At 49.1% G+C, this 24,123-nt stretch overlaps 1 protein-coding gene across 1 annotated transcript in view; it reads right to left on the reverse strand.

The window, feature by feature from the left end:
- Positions 1–12,552: 12,552 nt before the first annotated feature.
- The window catches only part of LOC119976628 (high affinity immunoglobulin epsilon receptor subunit beta-like), a 28,907-nt gene continuing 17,336 nt past the window's right edge, over positions 12,553–24,123 (reverse strand). Inside the window, exons 6-7 of the mRNA XM_038817263.1 lie at positions 18,023–18,148; positions 12,553–13,214 (exon numbers count right to left, since the gene is read on the reverse strand). Coding sequence (XP_038673191.1) covers positions 13,095–13,214; positions 18,023–18,148 — 246 coding nt within the window. The 3' untranslated portion in view covers positions 12,553–13,094. The remainder of the gene's footprint in view (positions 13,215–18,022; positions 18,149–24,123) is intronic.

Below are 24,123 nucleotides of genomic sequence, written 5' to 3' on the forward strand. Positions count from 1 at the left end.
GCCCATGGGATTCCCGGACTGTAGGACGGGGAATTAGGGAGACCCGGAGATTCTGGTGCCCAACCTGCTAAGTGAATGCAAAATGCTCATTTGGACCATCAGTGGGGGAAGCACGCTAGCATAGTGATTAGCACAGTTGCTTCACAGCTCTAGGGTCCCAGGATCGATTCCCCGTTGGGTCACTGTCTGTGCGGAGTCTGCACATCCTCCCCGTGTCTGCGTGGGTTTCCTCCGGGTGCTCCAGTTTCCTCCCACAGTCCAAAGATGTGGATTGGCAGTGCTAAATTACCCTTGTTGTTCAAAAAGGTTAGGTGGGGTTACTGGGTTACAGGGTTACGGGAATAGGGTGGAGGTGTGGGCTTGGGTAGGGTGCTCTTTTCAAGGGCCGGCGCAGACTTGATGGGCTGAATGGCCTCCTTGTGCACTGTAAATTTTCTGATATGTTTCTATGAGGACCCATTTGCATCTATTTACATTCTCCCGCTGGCGCATGGGCACAGAATCCAGCCCACTGTATTCCAAAAAAGAAAATTAGCAAGCAAGGGTTTCAAAATTAATGTTATTTTGCAATCGGCTTGTCATAAATAATGGAGTTTTGCTGAACAGGAAATCGCGCGAATCTGCGGAGAAGTTGTGAAACCCATTCTATAAATAATGGAGTTTATAGGGCGAGATTCCTCTTCAAATGAAATGAAATGAAAATCGCGTATTGTCACGAGTAGGCTTCAATGAAGTTACTGTGAAAAGCCCCTAGTCGCCACATTCCGGCACCTGTTCGGAGAGGCTGGTACAGGAATTGAACCGTGCTGCTGGCCTGCCTTGGTCTGCTTTAAAAGCCAGCGATTTAGCCCAGTGTGCTAAACCAGATTGTTTCCATGGAATAGATAGTCAGGCACTTCTTTGGTTTAACATATATTTTTATTCGATTTTCATATTTTATACAATGAACTCAAAAAAGTAACAAAAAGATGTCAGTGTGCAAAATAGGAACAGAACAGAACAAGTTATAGCATTCAGAGGAACAAGCAAGATAGGATAAATTCCGAACAGTATGTTAAAGGATTGGATTGGATTGGTTTGTTTATTGTCACATGTACCGAGGTACAGTGAAAAGTATTTTTCTGCGAGCAGCTCAACAGATCATTAAGTACATGGGAAGGAAACGGGAATAAAAGAAAATACATAATAGGGCAACACAAGGTATACAACGTAACTACATAAACCGGCGCCTCTAGTTTATGTAATGAGTTAATTCACCAATAGATTAATAAATTGAGCGAGGGAAAGCTCAATTCAGGAAGCATGGCTTTATGCATTGCGATATCAAGACCACAGACTGAAATAAACTAAGCAGGGGCTGTTTAGCACAGGGCTAAATCGCTGGCTTTGAGAGCAAACTAAAGCAGGCCAGCAGCATGGTTTGATTCCCGTACCAGCCTCCCCGAACAGGCGCCGGAATGTGGCGACTAGGGGTTTTTCACAGTAACTTCATTGAAGCCTACTTGTGACAATAAGCGATTTTCATTTCATTTCAAGTCATAGAAATGCCAACAGGAGAAAGTCAGTTTAGGTGGAGCCTATGAATTTAAGATAGTGGTCCCTTACCTCATTGAATGCATCAGACTTACAACAGGTCACAGAGGTTAGGAATTCCTTTGGGATGAATTCCACAATTAGCCTATGCCAGTTTTGAATAGAAGAATATTTCTCACTAATCCAGGCACGCGGGATATTCTTAGGAGCTGCAACGGTCAAGATATTGCACGCCCTCTTTTTGTTAGAATCAGTAATTATCCCATCTGGAAGATCCAGAATCAGGAACTCTAAGGCACTAACAAAAACATTTTCCATCTCCCTGACGACACAAGACTAATAGGATTGAATCTTAACGCAGATCCATAAACAATGTATATAATCACCCTCAGCTACCGGGCACTTTAGGCACATCGGTTATATAATGTTGGTATTCAAATTCAATGTATCGTAGAGCTTAGGCCCCACAGATTTCCACGAAAGAGAGCAAAGTACATTCCAAGCACTAAGTGCATTCCAATCACTCCAGCGTGTTATTTCACTGCACTTACTGCTCTTTGATGTGGTCAATGTTGAGAAACATTCAGGTTTCACCACTTAGGCCACTGAACTATGAAGGGAGATGCATGAATCAAAGCTGCTCTTGGTTTGTAGAAGCTGTTAATCACAGACCACTGCTACAAAACTATGAATGCATCTGTGGAAACCAGATGCAGGTCACAGTTCTTCTCCATCAGGGAATGGACACATGGAGCTTCAAGGTAAGTGTTAAGCTGTAATTCTTCTCACTAAACCTGTTTGGTCTACTCTCTAGCTTTCAGACAAGTGTCTCTTTTCTGGAGAGAGGGGGTGGGTCTGTATGGGTCTGTTGGGGGTTGGCCCCTGGTGGGGTTCCCCCTATTACAGGGGTCCCTGGAGGGGGTCCCCCTATTACATTGGTCCCTGGGGAGTCCCCCTATTCCTGTGGCCCCTGTGTGGGTATCCGTATTCCAAAGGTAGCTGGGGGATCCCCCTATGAGAAGGGCACTTGTGGGGGAAAATCTCCCTATTACCCGGGTCCCATGAGGTCATCCGCCTATTCCAGGGGCCCTTTGGGGAGGGGGTCCCCCACATACAGGGGTCCCTGCAGGGTCACCCTATTACATGGTTCCCTGAAAGGTCCCCCTGTCAGGGGCCCCTGAGTGAGCATCCCTATTATGTCCCTGGGGGTTCCCCGATTAGAGGGCTCCCTGTGGGGGACCCCCTATTACAGGGGAACCTGTGTGAGGTCTCCCTATTATAGTGGTCCCTACGGGGGTCTCATTATTACAGGGGCCCTTGTGAGGGGTCTCCTATTACAGGGGTCCCAGGGGGGTATTCTCCTATCCCAGGGTTCCCTGAGGGCATCCGCCTCCAGGATTCTCTGGGGGCCCCACTACTACAGAGATGCCTGGGGAGGGTGTGGGAGTGGGGGGGGGGGGGGGGGGGGGGAGACATCTGGTAGAAGAGGTGTGGGCTGGCAGTGCATTGTTGGTGGGGGTGGCCCTGGGATGAGCTCGACCTGTCACCACCAATGTGACCTGAATGTGGAAACAAAGTGGATAAGCTTACTTGAATTGTCAAGCTGTCAAGGGATTTAAATATCTATGGCGGTAAATTTAAACACAAGCAATCTGCCGGTTTAAAAAAATCAATGCTTGCTATTTCACTTTGTTTATAGGCATACGGCTGAGGGTTATCATTATAGGATTTGTGTTGCATGACTGATTTCACAACCTTCTATTTTCAATGTGGGGTGCCTGTTAGTTCACAGTTTTGATTGCCAGATCCAAGTAGTTATTAAACTCTTTGATATGGGGCTATCAATACAAATGTCTGCCATAAGGAATTAAGTGGTTGAAAGAATGTAAATGTATTGAATGGGTTTTTAATCAGTGAAAGTGCTTTTTTAATAATGAATTCATCAAGTCGCACGGGAATTTTATTTCTTTTCAGAATGGGTCCTGAGATGTGTCCATATTGGATACTGGGTGAGTTGGAATGGAGTGTGCAAGAGCATAGATGGTATGTGGGGTCATAGGTTAGTATTAGTTGGCGCTAACTTGGCATCCGGGCTATGAAGGGCCATGGGGGTATGAGTGGAGGAGTATAGGTTGGCATGGAGGGTATAAAGGTCAATGAGGTGGGTGTGGGTCATGGAATGCATGAGTGGGGCAGTGGGAATGTGTGGGGGGGAAGGGTGAGGGCTTAAAGGGCTCTTTTGGGGGTGGGGGGGAGGGCGTTTGCAACTGGGATAAAGAGGTCACTGTGGCTGGTCTATCGCTCTGCCCTCCTCCATGCCCAGAAACTTTTGTATTGTCTCCCAACTGTTTCAGGGGACAGCAGGGACAAAACTTGTTAAGACTCACACACATTCCCCTCCCAGAATGGAGATTTGACCATCCACAGCACCGTCTCCCACATCGGGTCAGGTTTGCGGATTAGTTTGTCGACAGTGTTGAAAAAAGCCTTGGGGGAGTAGATCAGGAGGGATCTGAACGGGAAGAGGAACCTGGGCAGTATGTTCATTATGATTGTCTATTTTCTCCCTGCGAGGGAGAGTAAGAGTGGGCCCCACCTCGGCAAGTCCCTTTTTGACTTCCGCCAGCAGACTCGGCAGGTTCCAATTGTGGATCCGTGTCCAGTCGTGGGCTATTTGGATCTACAGGTAGCGGAATTCGTTTTGAGCTTGTTCGAACAGCAATCCCACCAATTTGTCCCTCCCCCCTGCGGGTTCACAGGGAAAACATTTTGTAACCAGAGAAGGCTCCAAGCTCCTTGGGGAGTTCCATTATCCCTCCCATGCTGATCAGGAGATTTGAGATGCAGAGGAGCAGGTGATCCACGTAGTGAGACTCTGTGCTCTTTGTCTCCCCTTTGGGTACCTTTCCACCCCTTCATTATTCTGAGGGTGATCGCCAGTGGCTCAATTGCAAACAGCAGCGGTGATAACAGTCAACCCTGTCTCGTGCCTCTGTGCAGCCGAAAGTATGCAGAGCTGGTGATGTTTGTCCATATGCACGCCATGGGACTGCTGTACAGAAATTGCACCAATGAGGTGAACCCTGCTCCAAGCCCCAACCGCTCCAGTATCTCTATGAGGTACTTCGACTCGACTCTGTCGAAGGCCTTTTCTGCGTCCAGGGAGACAATCAACTCTGATGTTCTCTCCCCAGATGGGGTCATTATCATGTTCAGCAGGCGTCGGATGTTCGATGTTAGCTGCCTGCCCTTGACAAAACTGGTCTGGCCCTCCATGACTACCTCTGGCAAGCTGCTATCGTGCTTCCCTGAGGTTCCCTCTGCTAGCTCACCCCCCCCCTCCCCCCCCCCCCCCCCCCCCACCCTCCTGGGGCGATCTTGACCTTCCCCTACCCGTTGCATTTCTCCCCCCTCCACCCTCTTCACCCCTTTCTGTACCTTACCGCCCTCGCCCCTCCTTCCTGAAATTCATAGTCAGACTGAAGATGAGGCAGATCTATCCTGCGCAATCAGTCTGTTCTTTTTAATCCAGCCTAAACAGCTTTTTGTGGAGAGGGTTCCACACTTGCATTAATCTTGTGTGAGGAAGTGAATCCTGATATCAGACGTGAATATCTTTTTCCCTGAGGATCCTGGGATTGTATTCATTGGAGTTTAGAAGGTTAAGGGGAGATCTAATAGAAACTTACAAGATAATACATGGCTTAGAAAGGGTGGACGCAAAGAAACTGTTTCCGTTAGGCGAGGAGACGAGGACCCGTGGGCACAGCCTTAGAATTAGAGGGGGTAAATTCAGAACAGAAATGCGGAGACATTTCTTCAGCCAGAGAGTGGTGGGCCTGTGGAATTCATTGCCGCGGAGTGCAGTGGAGGCCGGGACGCTAAATGGCTTCAAGGCAGAGATAGATAAATTCTTGATGTCGCGAGGAATTAAGGGCTACGGGGAGAATGCTGGTAGGTGGAGTTGAAATGCCCATCAGCCATGATTGAATGGCGGAGTGGACTCGATGGGCCGAATGGCCTTACTTCCACTCCTATGTCTTATGGTCTTATGGTGAACGAGCTCATTCTAATTTTAAAGTTATGCCTTCTTGTAGAGGAAGAAATTTCTTTCCATCGGCCCTGTTAGTCCGTAAATCATCTGAAACGCCTCAGTTAGATTATCCATTGATCTCTATGATCAAGGGATGCAAGACAAGTCGATGTTCCCTGTCCTCCTAATTTAACCCTGTGAGCCCCAGTAATTTGAATGAACGTGTGTGCCACATGGTGAAGGGTGCACAAGGTTGCTCACCCACCACAGAAACTACTTCAATTTGAGTTTGCTTCCGAAACATTTTTTGTTCGCTCATTGCAAAGTTTAGTTTAATGGTTCTCTTTATATTGAACAGCCGCAATTGAAGAGTACGGAGAATTCTCTCAGTTTTCACATTACTTTTATAAAAATTTAGAGTGCCCAATTCATTTTTTCCAATTGAGAGGCAATTTAGCGTGGCCACTCCACCTAAGCTGCACATCTTTGGGTTGTGGGGGCGAAACCCACGCAAACACGGGGAGAATGTGCAAACTCCACACGGGATCGACCCTGGGATCTCGACGCCGTGAGGGAGCAGTGCTAACCACTGTGCCACCGTGCTGCCCAGCTTTCACATTACTTCACATAATTAATACCAGACACTTAACAATGGCTTAAAACATTTATTTGGATACCTACAAATTCATAGAAGCAAACAATAGATTTGTTTTGAAGAGCTGAACAAGACACAACAGACCTATAATCAGACTATTAGAGCATCAATTTAAAAAAGAAATAGACAATGACTTCTTTAAGAACTTGACAGTAATAGCTTTTCAGAATAATTCAACTGTTTCCAAAGCAAAAATAAGAGCATGATAAGGTACACTAAGTGCATGCTTACAATGTGGAATTCATAGCGGTAGACAGGGCAGGATAAGCAATACCATGGGCTGGATCTTATGGTGGGGCCATAGTGCTCGCAGCCACTCCCCACTGACTAAGATGGGGGACAGTAAGAAGTCTTACAACACCGGGTTAAAGTCCAACAGGTTTGTTTGGAATCACTAGCCTTCGGAGCGTAGCTGCTTCATCATAAAGGAATGGGGAATTTGGGGAAGTGAAGAAGATTACACCCCCCCACAGACATAACAACCTGCAGGGGGCAATAACAAGGAGAGTGTGAGGTGCTTGCCCTCAGACGAGCCAATCAGATTAGCCAGTAACTCATGCTGTCCCAGCAGCACCAGAGCTTGGTAGCGGGCATTTCCGATGAAAGTCCTGATGGATCCCGGCCTCGGGTAAGTCAAGGGGACAAGTTGCAGAGGGATCAGGTATCCTTAGGGAGCCAGACAGGGAGTAGGGAGGAAGAAAGGGGCTACTATCTTTGGGAGGGGTTGCCCCCAATGCAGGTAACAGCTGAAAATAGTGCCCCCCCCCCATTCCTTCCCATCCTTTTAAACACTGTTTTGAAAGAATAGCCTGTCCAGTCCCATCTGCCCACCATGCCAACCATTATGGCATGGAGAGCATAATATTGGTATCAATTAGCCTGTAGACAAGCTCAATTGATCCTTTATTATTTACAGTCAATATCCTGCCATTCGCAGGCATTCCATTCCTGCAAATCCTCGCGAGGTGTGAAATCACGAACGGTAAATCCATCCATTCGTGTGTGTGTGTCCCCCCTCCATCCCCTGTATCGCGGGGGACAGCACAGGGGTGGGTGAGATGGTTTTGGGCTTGCCAATCCCTCGCACGTCACAAACCGAAAGATTGAAAGAGCAGAATACAGCATTGAGAAAAGGGATGGGGTTGATGTTGAACATCAAAACAGGAGAGAATGGAGGCTGTTGGCCAGTTAATAAAATGCACAGGCAAATATGGGCATTCTGAAAAGGTTTCCAAAAGTAGACCGGAAGGGAAGGCCATATTGGAGGGAAATAGAAAAAGCAATCCAGACAGCAGAACCAAAGTGATAACTGATTGGCCATTAGTGATGGAGTGGAAGGACTATGGGCTATGTGAAGGTTCACAGCATGTAGAAATTAGTTGTGTGAAAGGCCTGGATCAATTAAGGACAGTAAGCATAGGTTTGTTAAGGGAGGTTGTGTCTGACACCCTTGATTGATTTCTATGGCAGAAACGAGGAGAGGAGATGAGCTTAGTACAATTGAAGTACTCCAGATGATTTTTAGCAATGCTTTTGAGAAGCTCCCACAGGGCAAACCAATAAAAAGATTAAAAGTTCGTGGGATCCTAGTGAAACTGGTAAATTAGATCTAAACTTAGTTCAATGGCAGGAAACAAAGGGTAATAGACACGTGGTTTTGTGACTACGTTGGCATTCCCACTGGGGTTCTGCATGGCTCAGGACTACCCGCCATATCTCAAATATTTATAATAACGTTTATTGTCACAAGTAGGCTTACATTAACACTACAATGAAGTTACTGTGAAAAGCTCCCAGTTGCTACATTCCAGTTCCTGTTCGGGTACACTGAGGGAGAAGTCAGAATGTCCAATTCACCTAACAAGCACGTCTTTCGTGAAATGTGGGCGGAAACCGGAGCGCCCGGAGGAAACCCGTGCAGACACGGGGAGAACGCGCAGGCTCCGCACAGACAGTGACCCAAGCCGGGAACCAAACTTGGGGCCCTGGAGCTGTGAAGAAACGGTGCTAGCCACTGAGCTATCATGCCACCAGGTTTCTTTAGACAAAAGTAGGGGGCATGATTAAGAAGATTGTTGATGATATGAAAATTAGCCGTGTGATTGGAAGTGAAGGTGAAAGCTGAAGGCTGCAGGAAGATTATAATGGGCTACACCAGTGGGCAGATAAGTGGCAAATGGAATTAAATCTGGAGAAGTGTGAGGCAGTGCATCTGGGGGAGACAAACATGGCAAGGCATATACAATAAAAAATAAGAGACTGCGGAATATAGATGTAGAGAAACATTGATGTGCATGTCTATAGATCCCGGAAGGCAGCACAGGTAGCTAAAGTAGTTAAGAAGGCAAACATAATACTTTCCTTTATTTTGTATGCATGGCTGTTAATTCCAAGGGAAGATTGAATTGGCCGAGTTGTTGTCTTGTGGACACAGTACGGTGAGAGGAAACTTAATGGAGATGTATAAAATTATGAGGGTCCTAAGTAGAATGGGTGGAAGAACCTATTTCTGTTGGCACAGCAGCCCATAACCATGATGCATGAATTTAAAGTAGTTACCAGCTCGATTCGAATGGAGTTGAGGAGCAGGTGGAAAGTGGGATTATGCTGGTTAAGTTTTTTCCATCCAGCACAGACATGATGGACCGAATGGTCTGCTTCTGTGTACCATATTTTCTATGTTTCTACATTATTGTACTCCATTCCAGCATTTTTTGGGGGTTTTTTTCACTTCCAATTCTTGTGAATTTTTAATTTTTTTTTAAAATAATTTTTATTGGAATCTCCATTCCAGCATTGATGGCTGCTCACTCGTTTCCTCTGGAACTCCCGGGGGAATTTTCTCATCTGTGTTCCGATGCAGGACACATATCGGAATATTGAACTGAAAGAAATCAGAAGTAATACTCCCAGCAAAAATACATCCCAATTAAGATAATCCCAAAGACTCTAAGGGCAGGAAGAAGCTACCATGGATACCCAAGGATGTTAAGGAGGGTGTTAAGTTGAAAGCGGAAACATATAAGATGGCAAAGGTTAGTGGGAGGTCAGGAGAATGGGATTGATTCAGAATGTAGCCAAGGTGGGCGAAAAAATAATCAGGAAGGAGAAGTTAAACTATGAGGGCGAGCTAGCTAGCAACATAAAAACGGACAATAAGGGCTGGATTCTTCGCTTTTGGGACTAAGTACCCACACCGTCGTGAAAACAGTGGTATTTTACGCCAGATTCTCCACCCCGTCACTGAACGTGATTTCGGCATCGGGGAGCGGAGAATCCAGCCCTCAGAGTTTTTTCAAGTCGAGAATATCTGTTCATTTGGAAATCCATAATCTGATTAAGCAGATTCAGTGTGGTTTAATGAAAGGAAATCGTGTCTGACAGATTTACTCGATTTCTTTGAGGAGGTATCAACCAGGGTAGACAGTCGATGTTATATATTTGGATTTTTAAGACATTTGATAAGGTGCCACACAAAAGGCTGCACTGTAATATAGGGGTTTATTGTGTTGGAGGTAATATTCTGGAATGGACAGAGGATTGGGTAACTAACAGGAAGCAGTGAGTAGTGATAACGGGTCTTTCTCAGGCTGGAAGGCAGTTTCCAGTGGAGTCCACAGGGATCAATGCTGGGACCACAGCTCTTCACAATATATATTAATGATTTAGAGGAAGAAACAGAGTGTAATTTAGCCAAATTTGCAGATGATGCAGAAGTGAGAGGGAAGGCAGGTTGCAAGGAGGACATAAATAACTCACAGAGAGACATTGACGGGTTAAGTGAATGGGCAGAAAATTGGCAAATGGAATTCAATGTGGGAAAATGTGAGATTGCTGATGTTGGAAGAAAAAATGAGAAGGCGGATTATTATTTAAATGGAGAGAGATTGCAGAAAGCTGGAGCACTAAGGGACCCAGAAATCTAGCAGATAGGTGCAGAAGGTCATAGGGAAGGCCAATGGAATGCTGGCTTCTACTTCCAGGGGGCTGGAGTATAAAAGAAAAAAAGTGTTGCTGCAACTGTACAAGGTGCCAGTGAGGTCATATTTACAATATTGGGTACAGTTTGTTCTCCTTATTTAAAGAAATATATATTATTATTGGCAGCAATACAGAGGAGGTTTACCAGTCTGATCCCGGGTACAGAGGGTTTTTCATATGAGGAAAAATTAACAGAGTGGGTCTGTACTCCTCGGAGTTCAGAGGAATGAGAGGTGATATGACTGAAACGTATAAGATTCTTAGGGGGTGAGACAGGGTGAATATTGGGAGGATGGTTCCACTCCTGAGAGTGTAGGACCAGAGGGCATAGTCGCAGAATAAGAGGGTGCTCATTTAAGATGGATTTGAGGAAGAATTTTCAAAGAATCCATAGAATCCCTACAGTGCAGTAGGAGGCCATTTGGCCCATCGAGTCTGTACCAACCTTCTGAACCAGCACCTTACCTAGGCCCACTCCCCCACCCTATCCCCCTTAGCCCATAACCCACCTGACCATTGGACACTAAGGGGCAATTTATCCTGGCTAATCCACCTAATCTTCACATCTTTGGACTGTGGGAGGAAACTGGAGCACCCGGAGGAAACCCGGAGGAGAATGTGCAAACTCTACACAAACAGTCGCTCAAGTCTGGAATTGAAGCAGGCTCCCTGGCGCTGTGAGGCAGCAGTGCTAATTTCTTCTCTCAACGTGGTGAATCTTTGGAATTCTTTACCAGAGGAAGCGGTGTTGGCTGAGCCCTTGAACATTGTCAAGGCCGTGATCGATGGGTCTTTAATCAGTTGGGGAATTAAGGGTTACAGAGAGAAGGCAGGAAAGTGGATTAAGTGAGTGTTAGATCAACCGTGATCTTATTAAATGGCGGAGCAGGCTCGAAGGGCTGAATGGCTTCCTCCTGTTCTTTATGGTCTTATAGTCTAACTTGACTAATTTAACTGGATGTGAAATCAAGACAAGCTGCTTTAAAGCCATATAGAACATAGAACAGTACAGCACAGAACAGGCCCTTCGGGCCTCAATGTTGTGCCGAGCCATGATCACCCTACTCAAACCCACGTATCCACCCTATACCCGTAACCCAACAACCTCCTCCTTAACCCTACTTTTATTAGGACACTACGGGCAATTTAGCATGGCCAATCCACCTAACCCGCACATCTTTGGACTGTGGGATGAAACCGGAGCACCTGGAGGAAACCCACGCACACAGGGGGAGGACGTGCAGACTCCACACAGACAGTGACCCAGCCGGGAATCGAACCTGGGACCCTGGAGCTGTGAAGCCTTTATGCTAACCACCATGCTACCCTGCTGCATATGATTCTACATTACTTTTTTTTTACCTTCAACCCACCCATACGGTGCTTTATACCTCCATTCCATATCCAGGCTGGGATTCTCCCCTACCCGGCGGGGTGGGGGGTCCCGGCATGTTGGAGTGGCGTGAACCACTCCAGCGTCGGGCTGCCCCAAAGGAAGTCTCCGCACCTTTAGGGGCCAAGCCATCACATTGAGGGGCGAGGCCCGTGCCGGAGTGGTTCCCACTCCGCCGGCTGGCGTGAACGGCCTTTGGCGCCACGCCAACCGGGGCCGAATGGACTTCGCCAGCCGGCATATGTCCGCGCATGCGCCAGAGCGTCAGCGGCTGCTGACATCATCCCAGCGCATGTGCAGGGGAGGGGGTCCCTTCCGCCTCTGCCATGGTGAAGACCATGGGGAAGGCGGAAGAAAAAGAGTGCCCCTACGGCACAGGCCCGCCCGCCAATCGGTGGGCCCCGATCGCGGGGGCACCCCCTGGGGTCAGATCGCCCCGTGCCCCCCCCCCCCCCCCCCCCAGGACCCTGGCGCCCTACCCGCGCCGCCAATCCCGCCGGTCAGGTAGGTGTTTTGATTCCCGATGGTGGGAGAGGCTTTTCAGCGGCGGGACTTCGGCCCATTGCGGGCCGGAGAATCGCCGCGGGGCCCCACCGGCCGGTGCGGTGCGATTCCCGCCCCCGCTGAATTTCAGGTGGCGGAGAATTCAGGACATGGCAGGGGCAGGATTGACGCCCCCGGGCGATTCTCCGACCCGGCGGGGTGTTGGAGAATCCCGCCCCCAGTCTCAAGGTTCTTGACCACATAGAATCTACAGCACAAATTCTGAACATTGAGCCTGACTGATCAGTCCTGTGGTAGTGCTTCACACCATTCCCCTCCCGCCTTACTCCATCAATTCTAACCCTATCTGTCTCTGCCTCTATTTCCTTCCCCCCCTTCCCCCATGTAATTATACAGCTTCCTATGTTATTCACCTCAACTACACTTTATGCGAGTGAGTTCCATGTTCTCAAACAATCTTCGACAAGCAAAGAGATCCGTTCCCCTTTATTTATCTGACTCAACTTACTTTACAAAGAATAAACTGAATAATGAATGAAACAGACATTTTAGGCAAACCAACATCAATATCTACCTGGATAAATTATCTGCTTTAATGCTGCTGCTTTCATATTGCATGGTTAGGAGAAAGCAAGGAGAAAAATAGTGAGAATAGACCAGTTTATTATTAGTCGCAGCTCAGTAGGTGGTATCCTACACCGTGTGTGAGTGGGTTTCCTCTGGGTGCTCCGGTTTCCTCCCACAGTCCAAAGATGTGCAGGTTAGATGGATTGGCCGTGATAAATTGCCCTTAGTGTCCAAAAAAAAGTATAGGTGGGGTTGCTGGGTTACGGGGATAGGGTGGAGGCGTCGGGTGCTCTTTCCAAGGGCCGGTGCAGACCTGATGGGCTGAATGGCCTCCTTCTGCACTGTAAATTCCACGATTCTATGATTCTATAATGAAGGTTTAGGCCCCACACTCCAGGGGAGGGGCATAAATGCACATCTTCCTTCTCTTATTTAGCATTCTTATGCAAACGTTGGGATTTCCAATTCTTCAAAGCACTCATGGTCGTGTAGGTTGGTTCTCGGAATACTTCGTAAGTTTGCTCTGAATTGGAAGGATCCGCCATGAGCTGAAAAATACCAGGGCAAGTGTAATGAGACAATGCTTCTCCGGGATTCAGCACCACAGCCACAGGATAACTTTGCTGAGATTGCAGTACAGCCGAGCATGGAACGATAAATCACGGCAGTATTGCATCCTGCCTCGGCACAACTATCTACAATCAGTGGGCGAAATATCCCCCCCCCCCACAAACCCTCACCACCTGATGGTCACACCCTGCTCAGCACAGAATCACAGAATACTACAGTGCAGAAGCCTGATCCCTTCGGCCCATCGAATCTGCACCGACGCATGAAAGGCCCTGACCTGCCTATCTAATCCCACTTGTCAGCACTTGGCTGTTAACTTGAATGTTATGGCGTGCCAAGTGCTCATCCAGGTACTTTTTAAAGGATGTGAGGCAACTAGCCTCGACCACCCTCCCAGGCAGCGCATTCCAGACCGTCACCACCCTCTGGGCAAAAAAAGGTTTTCCTCAAATCCCCCCTGAACCACCCACCTCTTGCTTTGAACTCGTGTCCCCCTCGTAATTGATCCTTCAACTAAGGGGAACAGCTGCTCCCTATCCGCCCTGTCCATGCCCCTCATTATCGTGTCCATCTCGATCAGGTCGCCCCTCAGTCTTCTCTGCTCCAGAGAAAACCCCCCCAAGCCTATCCAATCTCTCTTCATAACTTCAATGTTCCATCCCAGGCAACATCCTGGTGAATCTCCTCTGCACCCCCTCCAGTGCAATCACATCCTTCCTATAATGTGGTGTCCAGAATTGCACACAGTGCTCCAGCTGTGACCTCACCAAAGTCCTATACAACTCCAACATGGCCTCCCTGCTTTTGTAATCTGTGCCCCAATTGATAAAAGCGAGTGTGGCATGTGCCTTTTTCACCACCCTGTTAACCTGCCCTGCCGCCTTCAAAGATCTATGGACAAACACTCCAAGGTTCCTTTGTTGCTCAGAACCTCCCAGTGTCAGGCCTTTCATAAGATGCTTCCTTGTCACATTACTCCTTCCAAAGTGTTCTGCTACTTATCCGCCCATTTGACCGTCCCGTCTATATCTTCCTGTAACCCAGGACTCTCAGCCTCACTGTTAGCCACCCAGCCAATCATTGTGTCTCCCCAAACTTACTGATCCTACCACCCACATAGTCATCCATGTCATTTATATAGATAACAAACAATAGGAGGCCCAGCACAGATCCCTGTGGCACATCACTGGTCACTGGCTTCCAGACACTAAAGCAGCCGTCTGTCATCACCCTCTGGCTCCTACCGCTTCAGCCAATTATGAATCCACCTTATCTAATCACCCTGTATCCCACGTGCATTTGCCGTCTTAATAAGTCTCCCATGTTGCACCTTGCATCTCAACAGAAAGTCATTGCCTGAAACCAGAGGCAGCACCCCTGATATTTGCTGGTACAAGTTGTTTCAGTGGAGAGGTGGGGAAGAGTTTTGAAAGTCTGGAATTCACCGTATGCTGTGGATCCAGCGAGGGAACGGGCTTGGAACCCGGGGTGGGTCCAATCATGGAGGGGAGGGAGATATCCCTGATCCAAGGGGGTAATTTTGGATGTGTGACCTGGGGTTGCGGGGGCGTAGGAGGGGGAGGGGGAGGGGGGAGTGCGGGGCTGGAGGGGGGGGGGGGAGTACGGGGGTGGAGGGGGGGGGAGTGCAGAGGAGGAGGGGGAGGGGGTGCTCAGGTAGCAGGGAAACAGGTAAGCCTGGGGAGCCGGAAGGAAGCAGCCTTGCGCCTGCTGAACCGTAGGCCGTGCTGTATAAGAACACTGAACACATCTCTGTGGCCGTCCTCCCCTCCTTTAGGTTGCTGGGTTCCCTGAGACCCAGTCTCAAGATAAACCTCTGAGAATGATTGAATGTGAGATCCCAAGCCTCATTTTTATATTCATGTGGGCAATCCACCTTCTTGGAGCCGATTGGCTGTTCGCCTCCTCATCCGTCTCTGTCAAACAGGCCAGGTTGGGGTCGGGTTTGATATTTTAAAATCTTTTTACTTCTGCTCCGTTATTGGGATCAAAGTTACCCTCGATGATTGGCAACTTCCTGATGCTTGCTCGAACAACTGATTATTGCCCAGCTATGGAAACCGTAAAGAAAATACAAAAGCAAACACTTGGGCATATGTATAATAGATGTTGCCTCGTGCATATGTTGTTTATGAAATACAAGCGATCAAAGTGACTCACTCCAGTAACAAGTCCTGAGGGCAAAACATCAGAACATAGTGTCAGGAGGAGGCCATTCAGCCTTTCATTTACATTCTACCATTCTGTGTCACCTCGCTGATCTGTACCTTAATTCTATCTATCCAGTATTGCTCCATATAGCCATACCCAACAGACTCAATCTCAGTCTTCAACATTTCATTTAGACGAGCAGCTTCTGTGGAAGTAAGCTCTAAATTCCCATTACCCTTTGCAAGGTGAATGTATTTCCTGATTTCCTACAAACTGTCCTTAGGTTTACATATGGTCACATCGATCAGGAGCAGGAGTGGGATATTCACCCTCTCGAACCTGCTCTACCATTTAACAATAGAACAATAGAACATTACAGCGCAGTACAGGCCCTTCGGCCCTCTATGTTGCACTGACCTGTGAAACCACTCTAAACTCCATTAACATATGATGAACGGCTGAGGATACTGGGATTGTATTCATTGGAGTTTAGAAGGTTAAGGGGAGATCTAATAGAAACTTACAAGATAATACATGGCTTAGAAAGGGTGGACGCAAAGAAACTGTTTCCGTTAGGCGAGGAGACGAGGACCCGTGGGCACAGCCTTAGAATTAGAGGGGGTAAATTCAGAACAGAAATGCGGAGACATTTCTTCAGCCAGAGAGTGGTGGGCCTGTGGAATTCATTGCCGCGGAGTGCAGTGGAGGCCGGGACGCTAAATGGCTTCAAGGCAGAGATAGATAAATTCTTGATGTCGCGAGGAATTAAGGGCTACGGGGAGAATGCTGGTAGGTGGAGTTGAAATGCCCATCAGCCATGATTGAATGGCGGAGTGGACTCGATGGGCCGAATGGCCTTACTTCCACTCCTATGTCTTATGGTCTTATGGTCTTAACACTTTTCCCTTATCATCCATATGTCTATCCAATGACCATTTGAATGCCCTTAATGTTGGCGAGTCCACTACTGTTGCAGGCAGGGCATTCCACGCCCCTACTACTCTCTGAGTAAAGAACCTACCTCTGACATCTGTCCTATATCTATCTGCCCTCAATTTAAAGCTATGTCCCCTCGTGCTAGCCATCACCATCCGAGGAAAAAGGCCCTCACTGTCCACCCTATCTAATCCTCTGATCATCTTGTATGCCTCTATTAAGTCACCTCTTAACCTTCTTGTCTCGAATAAAAACAGCCTCAAGTCCCTCAGCCTTTCTTCATAAGGTCTTCCCTCCATACCAGGCAACATTCTGGTAAATCTCCTCTGTACCCTTTCCAATGCTTCCACATCCTTCCTATAATGCGGCGACCAGAACTGCACGCAGTACTCCAAATATGACCGCACCAGAATTTTGTACAACTGCAACATGACCTCATGGCTCCGAAACTCAATTCCGCTCCCAATAAAAGCTAACACATCGAATTCCTTCTTAACAACCCTCTCAACCTGGGTGGCAACTTTCAGGGATCTATGTGCATGGACACCGAGATCTCTCTGCTCATCCACACTACCAAGAATCTTACCATTAGCCCAGTTTAAAAAAAGATGATGGAGGAGACAGACCCTTGAAAAGGAACTAACTTCTGTTTAAAACGTTAAAAAGGCTTAACTCGCTGTGTCTAACAAAAAACTGATTCACTTGACATTTATCTAGAACATTAACCACAATAGATTGGAGTTCATTAACATCAGTAGAAACAGACTCCAGTCAATAAGTCTCTGTCTTGGATGTGATTAACAGCAAACACAATCACTGCAGTTATTTGATGCATGATGGGCCGCATGTGGTCCCCGGGTCACTGCTGTAGAAGAAACTATTTATCGTCCAGCATATTCTATATCTGAGCTGGGGCTGATTGGTGGGACAGTGTACTTCACATACCCTATGCTGTACCTGACCTGTGAGATGTTAGAGGGGAAGAGTAGTGGAAACGTTACTCTGTCTAACCCATGCTGTACCTGCCATGGGGCTGCTGGATGAGACATTGTGAAGGAATCTTTATTCAATGTTTAATTCATGCTAATTTAGACATTCTGAATTCTCCCTCTGTGTACCCAAACAGGCGCCGGAGTGTGGCGATGTGGCGATTTTCACAGTAACTTCATTGCAGTGTTAATGTAAGCCTACTTGTGGCAATAATAAAGATTGTATTACCATATGGGCATTCTTGAATAGGCAGGGTGGGTGTAATGACTTAGATCAGGCCTTTGAAATTGGCCAATTGGAATACAAGTTCCTTGATTAGTGGGCCAATCAGGAAACCTCCTCTTTGTATATAACAGGGAGTGTCACATACTCTGCTCTCCCAGTGTAGACAGCAAGCCGAATGCACGGCTGTTGATTTTGTTAATTAAAGGGATTCTGGTGAAAGGACTTCTGCCTCCGTGGACTTGTTACAGTGGAGTGGGTTTTACTCTTTCCCTAACTCATGCTATACCTTAGATGGATTGATAGGAGTGGACAGAATTGAGTTTTGTTTTCTATTTGACCTGTGGTAATCCTGACTTTTGTTGACATCGGGTGCAACTCTCCCAATGCACAGCACTGAAATTCTTTACCTTGACGATCAGCGACTGAAGGTAATAGTAATTCATTAATTTCCCCCAGGTTTACTTACTTCATTTTTACTAGTTTCAGAACGTTTCCACATTTCTTTCCATCCAATGGTTGCGACTGCGCCTGATATTGCCAGTTCCATCAATGCAAAAATGAGGAGAATTACCCTCAGGCAGAATTGGGATTCCTGGGAATAAATGGGAGGAACTTGTTTACATATTGGAGAATAAAAGTTGAATGGTAATGTCCTTTAAAAAAGGGCCAAATGAATCTCAACTAAAGATTCAGGCTGACCGCACACTATTTCCTTTTTACTCAGCAACAACAAGGCCTTTCCAGCTAGTAGCTGGTGGGTTTCAGAGGCAACCAGATTGGGTAAAGTCAGCACAATTCCTTCCCGACAGGATAAGAGCGAGCAGATGGGTTTGGATAACATCCCAGCAGTTCCACAGTCGTCATTACTGACACACTTTATCGCTCTAGGTTTTATTGAATTAACTGAATCTAAATCCTTCAGTTGCCATGGTGAGATTTGAACTCGCATAATTCAATCAATTGTCTGGGCCGATGGATTCCTAGACCAGGCACATAAGCACTGTGGTGCTGTCTGCCTCCATTGTGAATCCACGGGGAGTGGGGTCGCTCACTTGCCTTAGCGACGCTACATGGCTGTGAGGCTCTCGGTTGAAAGGGGGTCAGGAGGCTGGTTTACTCGGCAGCTATATCACCGCTGAGGGATTACCCTTCCAGAGTGGCAGCTGCAAAGTGGGTGGGAGCGGGTGAACCTACTGGGTCGGCCCCAGGTGGTGTGGGGGGGGGGAACTGTGAGGTTCCAGGGTGGGATCCCGTGAGATGCCAGGCTGCATGGGAAGATTGGGGGGTGCCAACAAGTGGTGGTGCCAGCCTCATGAGGGTCATGAAGAACCCCCGCACGGTGGGAAGGACAAGTGCAGTCACCATGAACCACCCATACTCAGCCCGCACTTTGAAACCAGAGGGCATGAGATGCCTTCACGGGCATCAGGTGTACCTCGTCTGGCACAAGGGCAGTTGCCTAATCAGATGCCTGACCCTTCCTTGATGTGTCAATTGTGCCAATTTAGTCAGGATTGCAATGCATGAGTGTGCGACTGATTGGTGTTCACCTGTTAACCCGTTGGCCATGTGGTCTAAGGCTTCACGTTACGACTCAGTCTTTGCGGGGGGGTGGGGGTGAGTTTATAGCCCAGCACCAGAACAGACGAAGCCTGTGTGGAGTTTAAGGAAAGTAGGAAGGAATTTAAGAAAGGAGTCAGGAGGGCTGAAATGGGTCGCGAAAAGTCATTGGCAAATAGGGTTAAGGAAAATCCCAAGGCTTTCTACGTACATAAAAAGAGAGGGTAGTCAGGGAAAGGGTTGGCCCACTGAAGGACAGGGGAGGGAATCTAGGTGTGGAGCCAGAGGAAATGGGCGGGGTACTAAATGAATACTTTGCATCAGTAGTCACCAAAGAGAAGGAATTGGTGGATGTTGAGGCTGGAGAAGGGTGTGTAGATAGCCTGGGTCACATTGAGATCCAAAAAGACGAGGGAGGGACCCACAGGGATCAGTACTGGGACCTTTGCTGTTCGTAGTATATATAAATGATTTGGAGGACAATAACTTGTCTGATTAGTAAGTTTGTGGACGACACAAAGGTTGGTGGAACTGCGGATAGTGATGAGGACTGTCAGAGGATACAGCAGGATTTAAATCGTTTGGAGACTTGGGCGGCGAGATGGCAGATGGAGTTTAAACTGGACATAAGTGAGGTAATGCATTTTGGAAGGTCTAATACAGGTAGGGAATATACAGTGAATGGTAGAACCCTCAAGAGGATTGACAGTCAGAGAGATCTAGGTGTACAGGTCCACAGGTCACTGAAAGGGGCAACGCAGGTGGAGAAGGTAGTCAAGAAGACATACGGCATGCTTGCCTTCATTGGCCGGGGCATTGAGTATAAGAATTGGCAAGTCATGTTGCAGCTGTATAGAACCTTAATTAGGCCACACTTGGAGTATAGTGTTCAATTCTGGTCACAACACTACCAGAAGGATGTGGAGGCTTTAGAGAGGGTGCAGGAGAGATTTACCAGGATGTTGCCTGGTATGGAGGGCATTAGCTATGAGGAGCGGTTCAATAAACTCGGTTTGTTCTCACTGGAACGACGGAGGTTGAGGGGCGACCTGATAGAGGTCTACAAAATTATGAGGGGCATAAACAGAGTGGAGAGTCAGAGGCTTTTCCCCAGGGTAGAGGGTTCAATTACTAAGGGGCATAGGTTTAAGGTGCGAGGGGCAAGGTTTAGAGGAGATATGAGGCAGGTTTTTTACACAGAGGGTAGTGGGTGCCTGGAACTCGCTGCCGGAGGAGGTGGTGGAAGCAGATACGATAGTTTAGGAGGTGTCTTGACAAATACATAAATAGGATGCGAATAGAGGGACACGGACCTCCGTGCCGACATTGCTCAGTTAACCTCGAGAGATGAGAGAGAAAGTGTGACAGTCAAGTTTGTCTCACTTACCGTTTACCAAGAACACCTCCATTTATCCATTGGCCTCTTGGACCTGGAAACAGCGAATCCCACACCTGGAACCTAACGCTCACCCACATCACAGGTGCTATCCCATCTCCATTGTGTGAATGGCCCCGGTTCGTGCCCTCGCCCAGTCAGAGTTGCCATTGGTCCCCATCTGGCTCTCCCCTCCCTTTGTCTCAATATCACCCGGGGTTCTGACAGGAGGTGTATATGTTTGCCCACCCTTCATGGGCATGTCCACAGGGCAGTAATGTCCTTCTTGGGGGCCAATGGACCCTCAATGGCAGGCACTGGGGCCAGCACATAAGCAGTCAAAGTCCCTCTGGATCCTGCTTACTCAAAGTGAGTGGCACGGTGGCACAGTGGTTAGCACTGCTGCCTCACAGCGCCAGGGACCCGGGGTCAATTCTGACCTCGGGTGACTGTGGTGTTTGCACGTTCTCCCCGTGTCTGCGTGGGTTTTCTCCGGGTGCTCCGGTTTCCTCCCACAGCCCAAATATGTGCGGGTTAGGTGGATTGGTCATGTTAAATTGCCCCTTAGTGTCCAAAAGATTAAATGGGGATGAGGGCATGTGCTTAGGTACAGTGTTCTTTCCAAGGGTTCCAAGGGCAGACTCGATGGGCCAAATGGCCTCCTTCTGCACCTTAGGGATTCGATGATTCCAAGTGTTTAGCCTTGAACCCTGAGTAGTCGTTCAATTCCTTTGCCCTGAACTATTTTGAGTTCAATCAATTAAACAATATCAAATATGGACAAATTAAAAGGGACACTGCCTTAAACAAAAATGAAGAGCAAGTGAAACTTCAGACATCAAACAAGAAGATGATTAAAAGGGTCAATACAGCACCCCAAACCCTGCAGTGCCCACTGGGTATGGTTGCTTGACCTTGAGATTGTGGGCAGCTGATACTGTTATGGATTAACACTTGATGGTCAATTAGTTTGACAAGCATCAGTAATGTTCGAGAGCACAATTGCTTTCTGCCTCAGGGTTAGGCAAGGCTAATAGGCACCCTTCTTACTCAGGCTGCATCATTTTGACACCTCATTATTGTTAGGCCTTTACACTTAAGACTCCTGGACAGCCACTCCATATTTTACTGCCGCTCCCCAAAGGCTGGGAACCGTGTTGGCTTCTCTTTCGGCCCGTTAAGCCTGCATCTTTCCCTCTCATCACATCCTACCCCCACCCCAGCCAGCCCAAACCCCCACCCCAGCCAGCCCATACCCCTGCTCCAGCCAGCCCATACCCCCACCCCAGCCAGCCCATACCCCTACCCCAGCCAGCCCATACCCCTGCTCCAGCCAGCCCATACCCCCACCCCAGCCAGCCCATACCCCTACCCCAGCCAGCCCATACCCCCACCCCAGCCAGCCCATACCCCCCACCCCAGCCAGCCCATACCCCTGCTCCAGCCAGCCCATACCCCTGCTCCAGCCAGCCCATACCCCCACCCCAGCCAGCCCATACCCCCCACCCCAGCCAGCCCATACCCCTGCTCCAGCCAGACCATACCCCTACCCCAGCCAGTCCATACCCCTGCTCCAGCTAGCCCATACCCCCACCCCAGCCAGCCCATACCCCTACCCCATCCAGCCCATACCCCACCCCAGCCAGCCCATACCCCCCACCCCAGCCAGCCCATACCCCTACTCCAGCCAGCCCATACCCCCACCCCAGCCAGCCCATACCCCTACCCCAGCCAGCCCATACCCCCTACCCCAGCCAGCCCATACCCCCTACCCCAGCCAGCCCATACCCCTGCTCCAGCTAGCCCATACCCCCACCCCAGCCAGTCCATACCCCCACCCCAGCCAGCCCATACATAGAACATAGAACATTACAGCGCAGTACAGGATCTTCGGTCCTCGATGTTACGCCGTCCTGTGAAACCCCTCTAAAGCCCTTATCATCCATATGCCTATCCAATGACCATTTGAATGTCCTTAATGTTGGCGAGTCCACTACTGTTGCAGGCAGGGCATTCCACGCCCTTACTACTCTCTGAGTAAAGAACCTACCTCTGACATCTGTCCGATATCTATCTCCCCTCAATTTAAAGCTATGTCCCCTCGTGCTAGACATCACCTACCCCTACCCCAGCCAGCCGATACGCACACCCAGCCAGCCCATACCCCACCCCACCCCAGCCTGCCCATACCCCCCCACCCCAGCCAGCCCATACCCCACCCCAGCCAGCCCATACCCCCTTCCCCAGCCATCCCTAATCCCACCCCAGCCAGCCCATACCCCCACCCCAACCAGCCCATACCCCCACCCCAGCCAGCCCATAACCCCTACCCCAGTCCGCCCATACCCCCACCCCAGCCAGCCCATACCCTCACTTAAGCCAGCCCATACCCCACCCCAGCCAGCCCATAACCCCACCCCAGCCAGCTAATACCCCTCACCCCTGGCAGTCCATACCCCCTACCCCAGCCAGCCCATATCCCTACCCCAACCAGCCCATCCCCCCACCCCAGCCAGCCCATACCCCCACCCCAGCCAGCCCATACCCCCACCCCAGCCAGCTAATACCCCCCACCCCGGCAGCCCATACCCCCTACCCCAGCCAGCCCATATCCCCACCCCAGCCAGCCCATATCCCTACCCCAACCAGCCCACCCCCCCACCCCAGCCAGCCCATATCCCCACCAGCCCATACCCCCACCCCCGCCAGCCCATATCCCCACCCCCACCAGCAGGTTCACACAGCCTGTAAGAACTATTTAGACAACACAGGCTGCAGGCTTCAGCACCACCCACTCCAGCAGCGACCCCCATCCCGGTCAATGACCCCTATGACACCCACGGGACCCCCGCCTCCTGTCTCTGGAGCTAGTTAGCAGCCTCTGTCCCCTTGAACTCCGTGGTGCTCAGTCGAGACACTGATGCTCACCTACGCCTTCCCTCTCTGAGGTCATGGTGCCTGGTTCCCGGTAGTAACCCATGCCGCCTGACGTCACGCCTGGAGGGTGGGAAGATCCAATAAGATCTGAAGATGTAACGTTATCTTCACTAAATATATTATAATGGATTCAAATTAATGTAAATCAGAGGGCGTGAACCTGGTTGTGTCATTGAGGTGGGAAGACGGCGCTCGATTCTCCGATGCCGGGTTTTTCCATTGCGCCAGCAGCATCCCAGCCCGGGGATTTCCCGACAGCATGGCACGGTCCACGATGAGAAATCCCATTGGCTGGCTGGTGGGACGGAGAATCTCACTGCTAGTGGGGGGGGCACCAGAAAACTGTGTGGCGGGATGGAGAATCCTGTCCCCATATCATTGGGCAGCACGGTAGCACAGTGGTTAGCACCGTGGATTCACAGCGCTGGGGTCCCAGGTTCAATTCCCGGCTTGGGTCACTGTCTGTGCGGAGTCTGCACGTTCTCCCCGTGTCTGCATGGGTTTCCTCCGGGTGCTCCGGTTTCCTCCCACAGTCCCAAGACGTGCAGGTTAGGTGGATTGGCCATGATAAATTGTCCTTAGTGTCCAAAAAGGTCAGGAGGGGTTATTGGGTTTCAGGGATAGGGTGGAAGTGAGGGCTTAAGTGGTTTGGTGAAGACTCGATGGGCTAAATGGCTTCCTTCTGCACTGTATGT

Source organism: Scyliorhinus canicula, chromosome 13, assembly GCF_902713615.1.
Source record: "Scyliorhinus canicula chromosome 13, sScyCan1.1, whole genome shotgun sequence".
Lineage (NCBI taxonomy): Eukaryota > Metazoa > Chordata > Chondrichthyes > Carcharhiniformes > Scyliorhinidae > Scyliorhinus > Scyliorhinus canicula.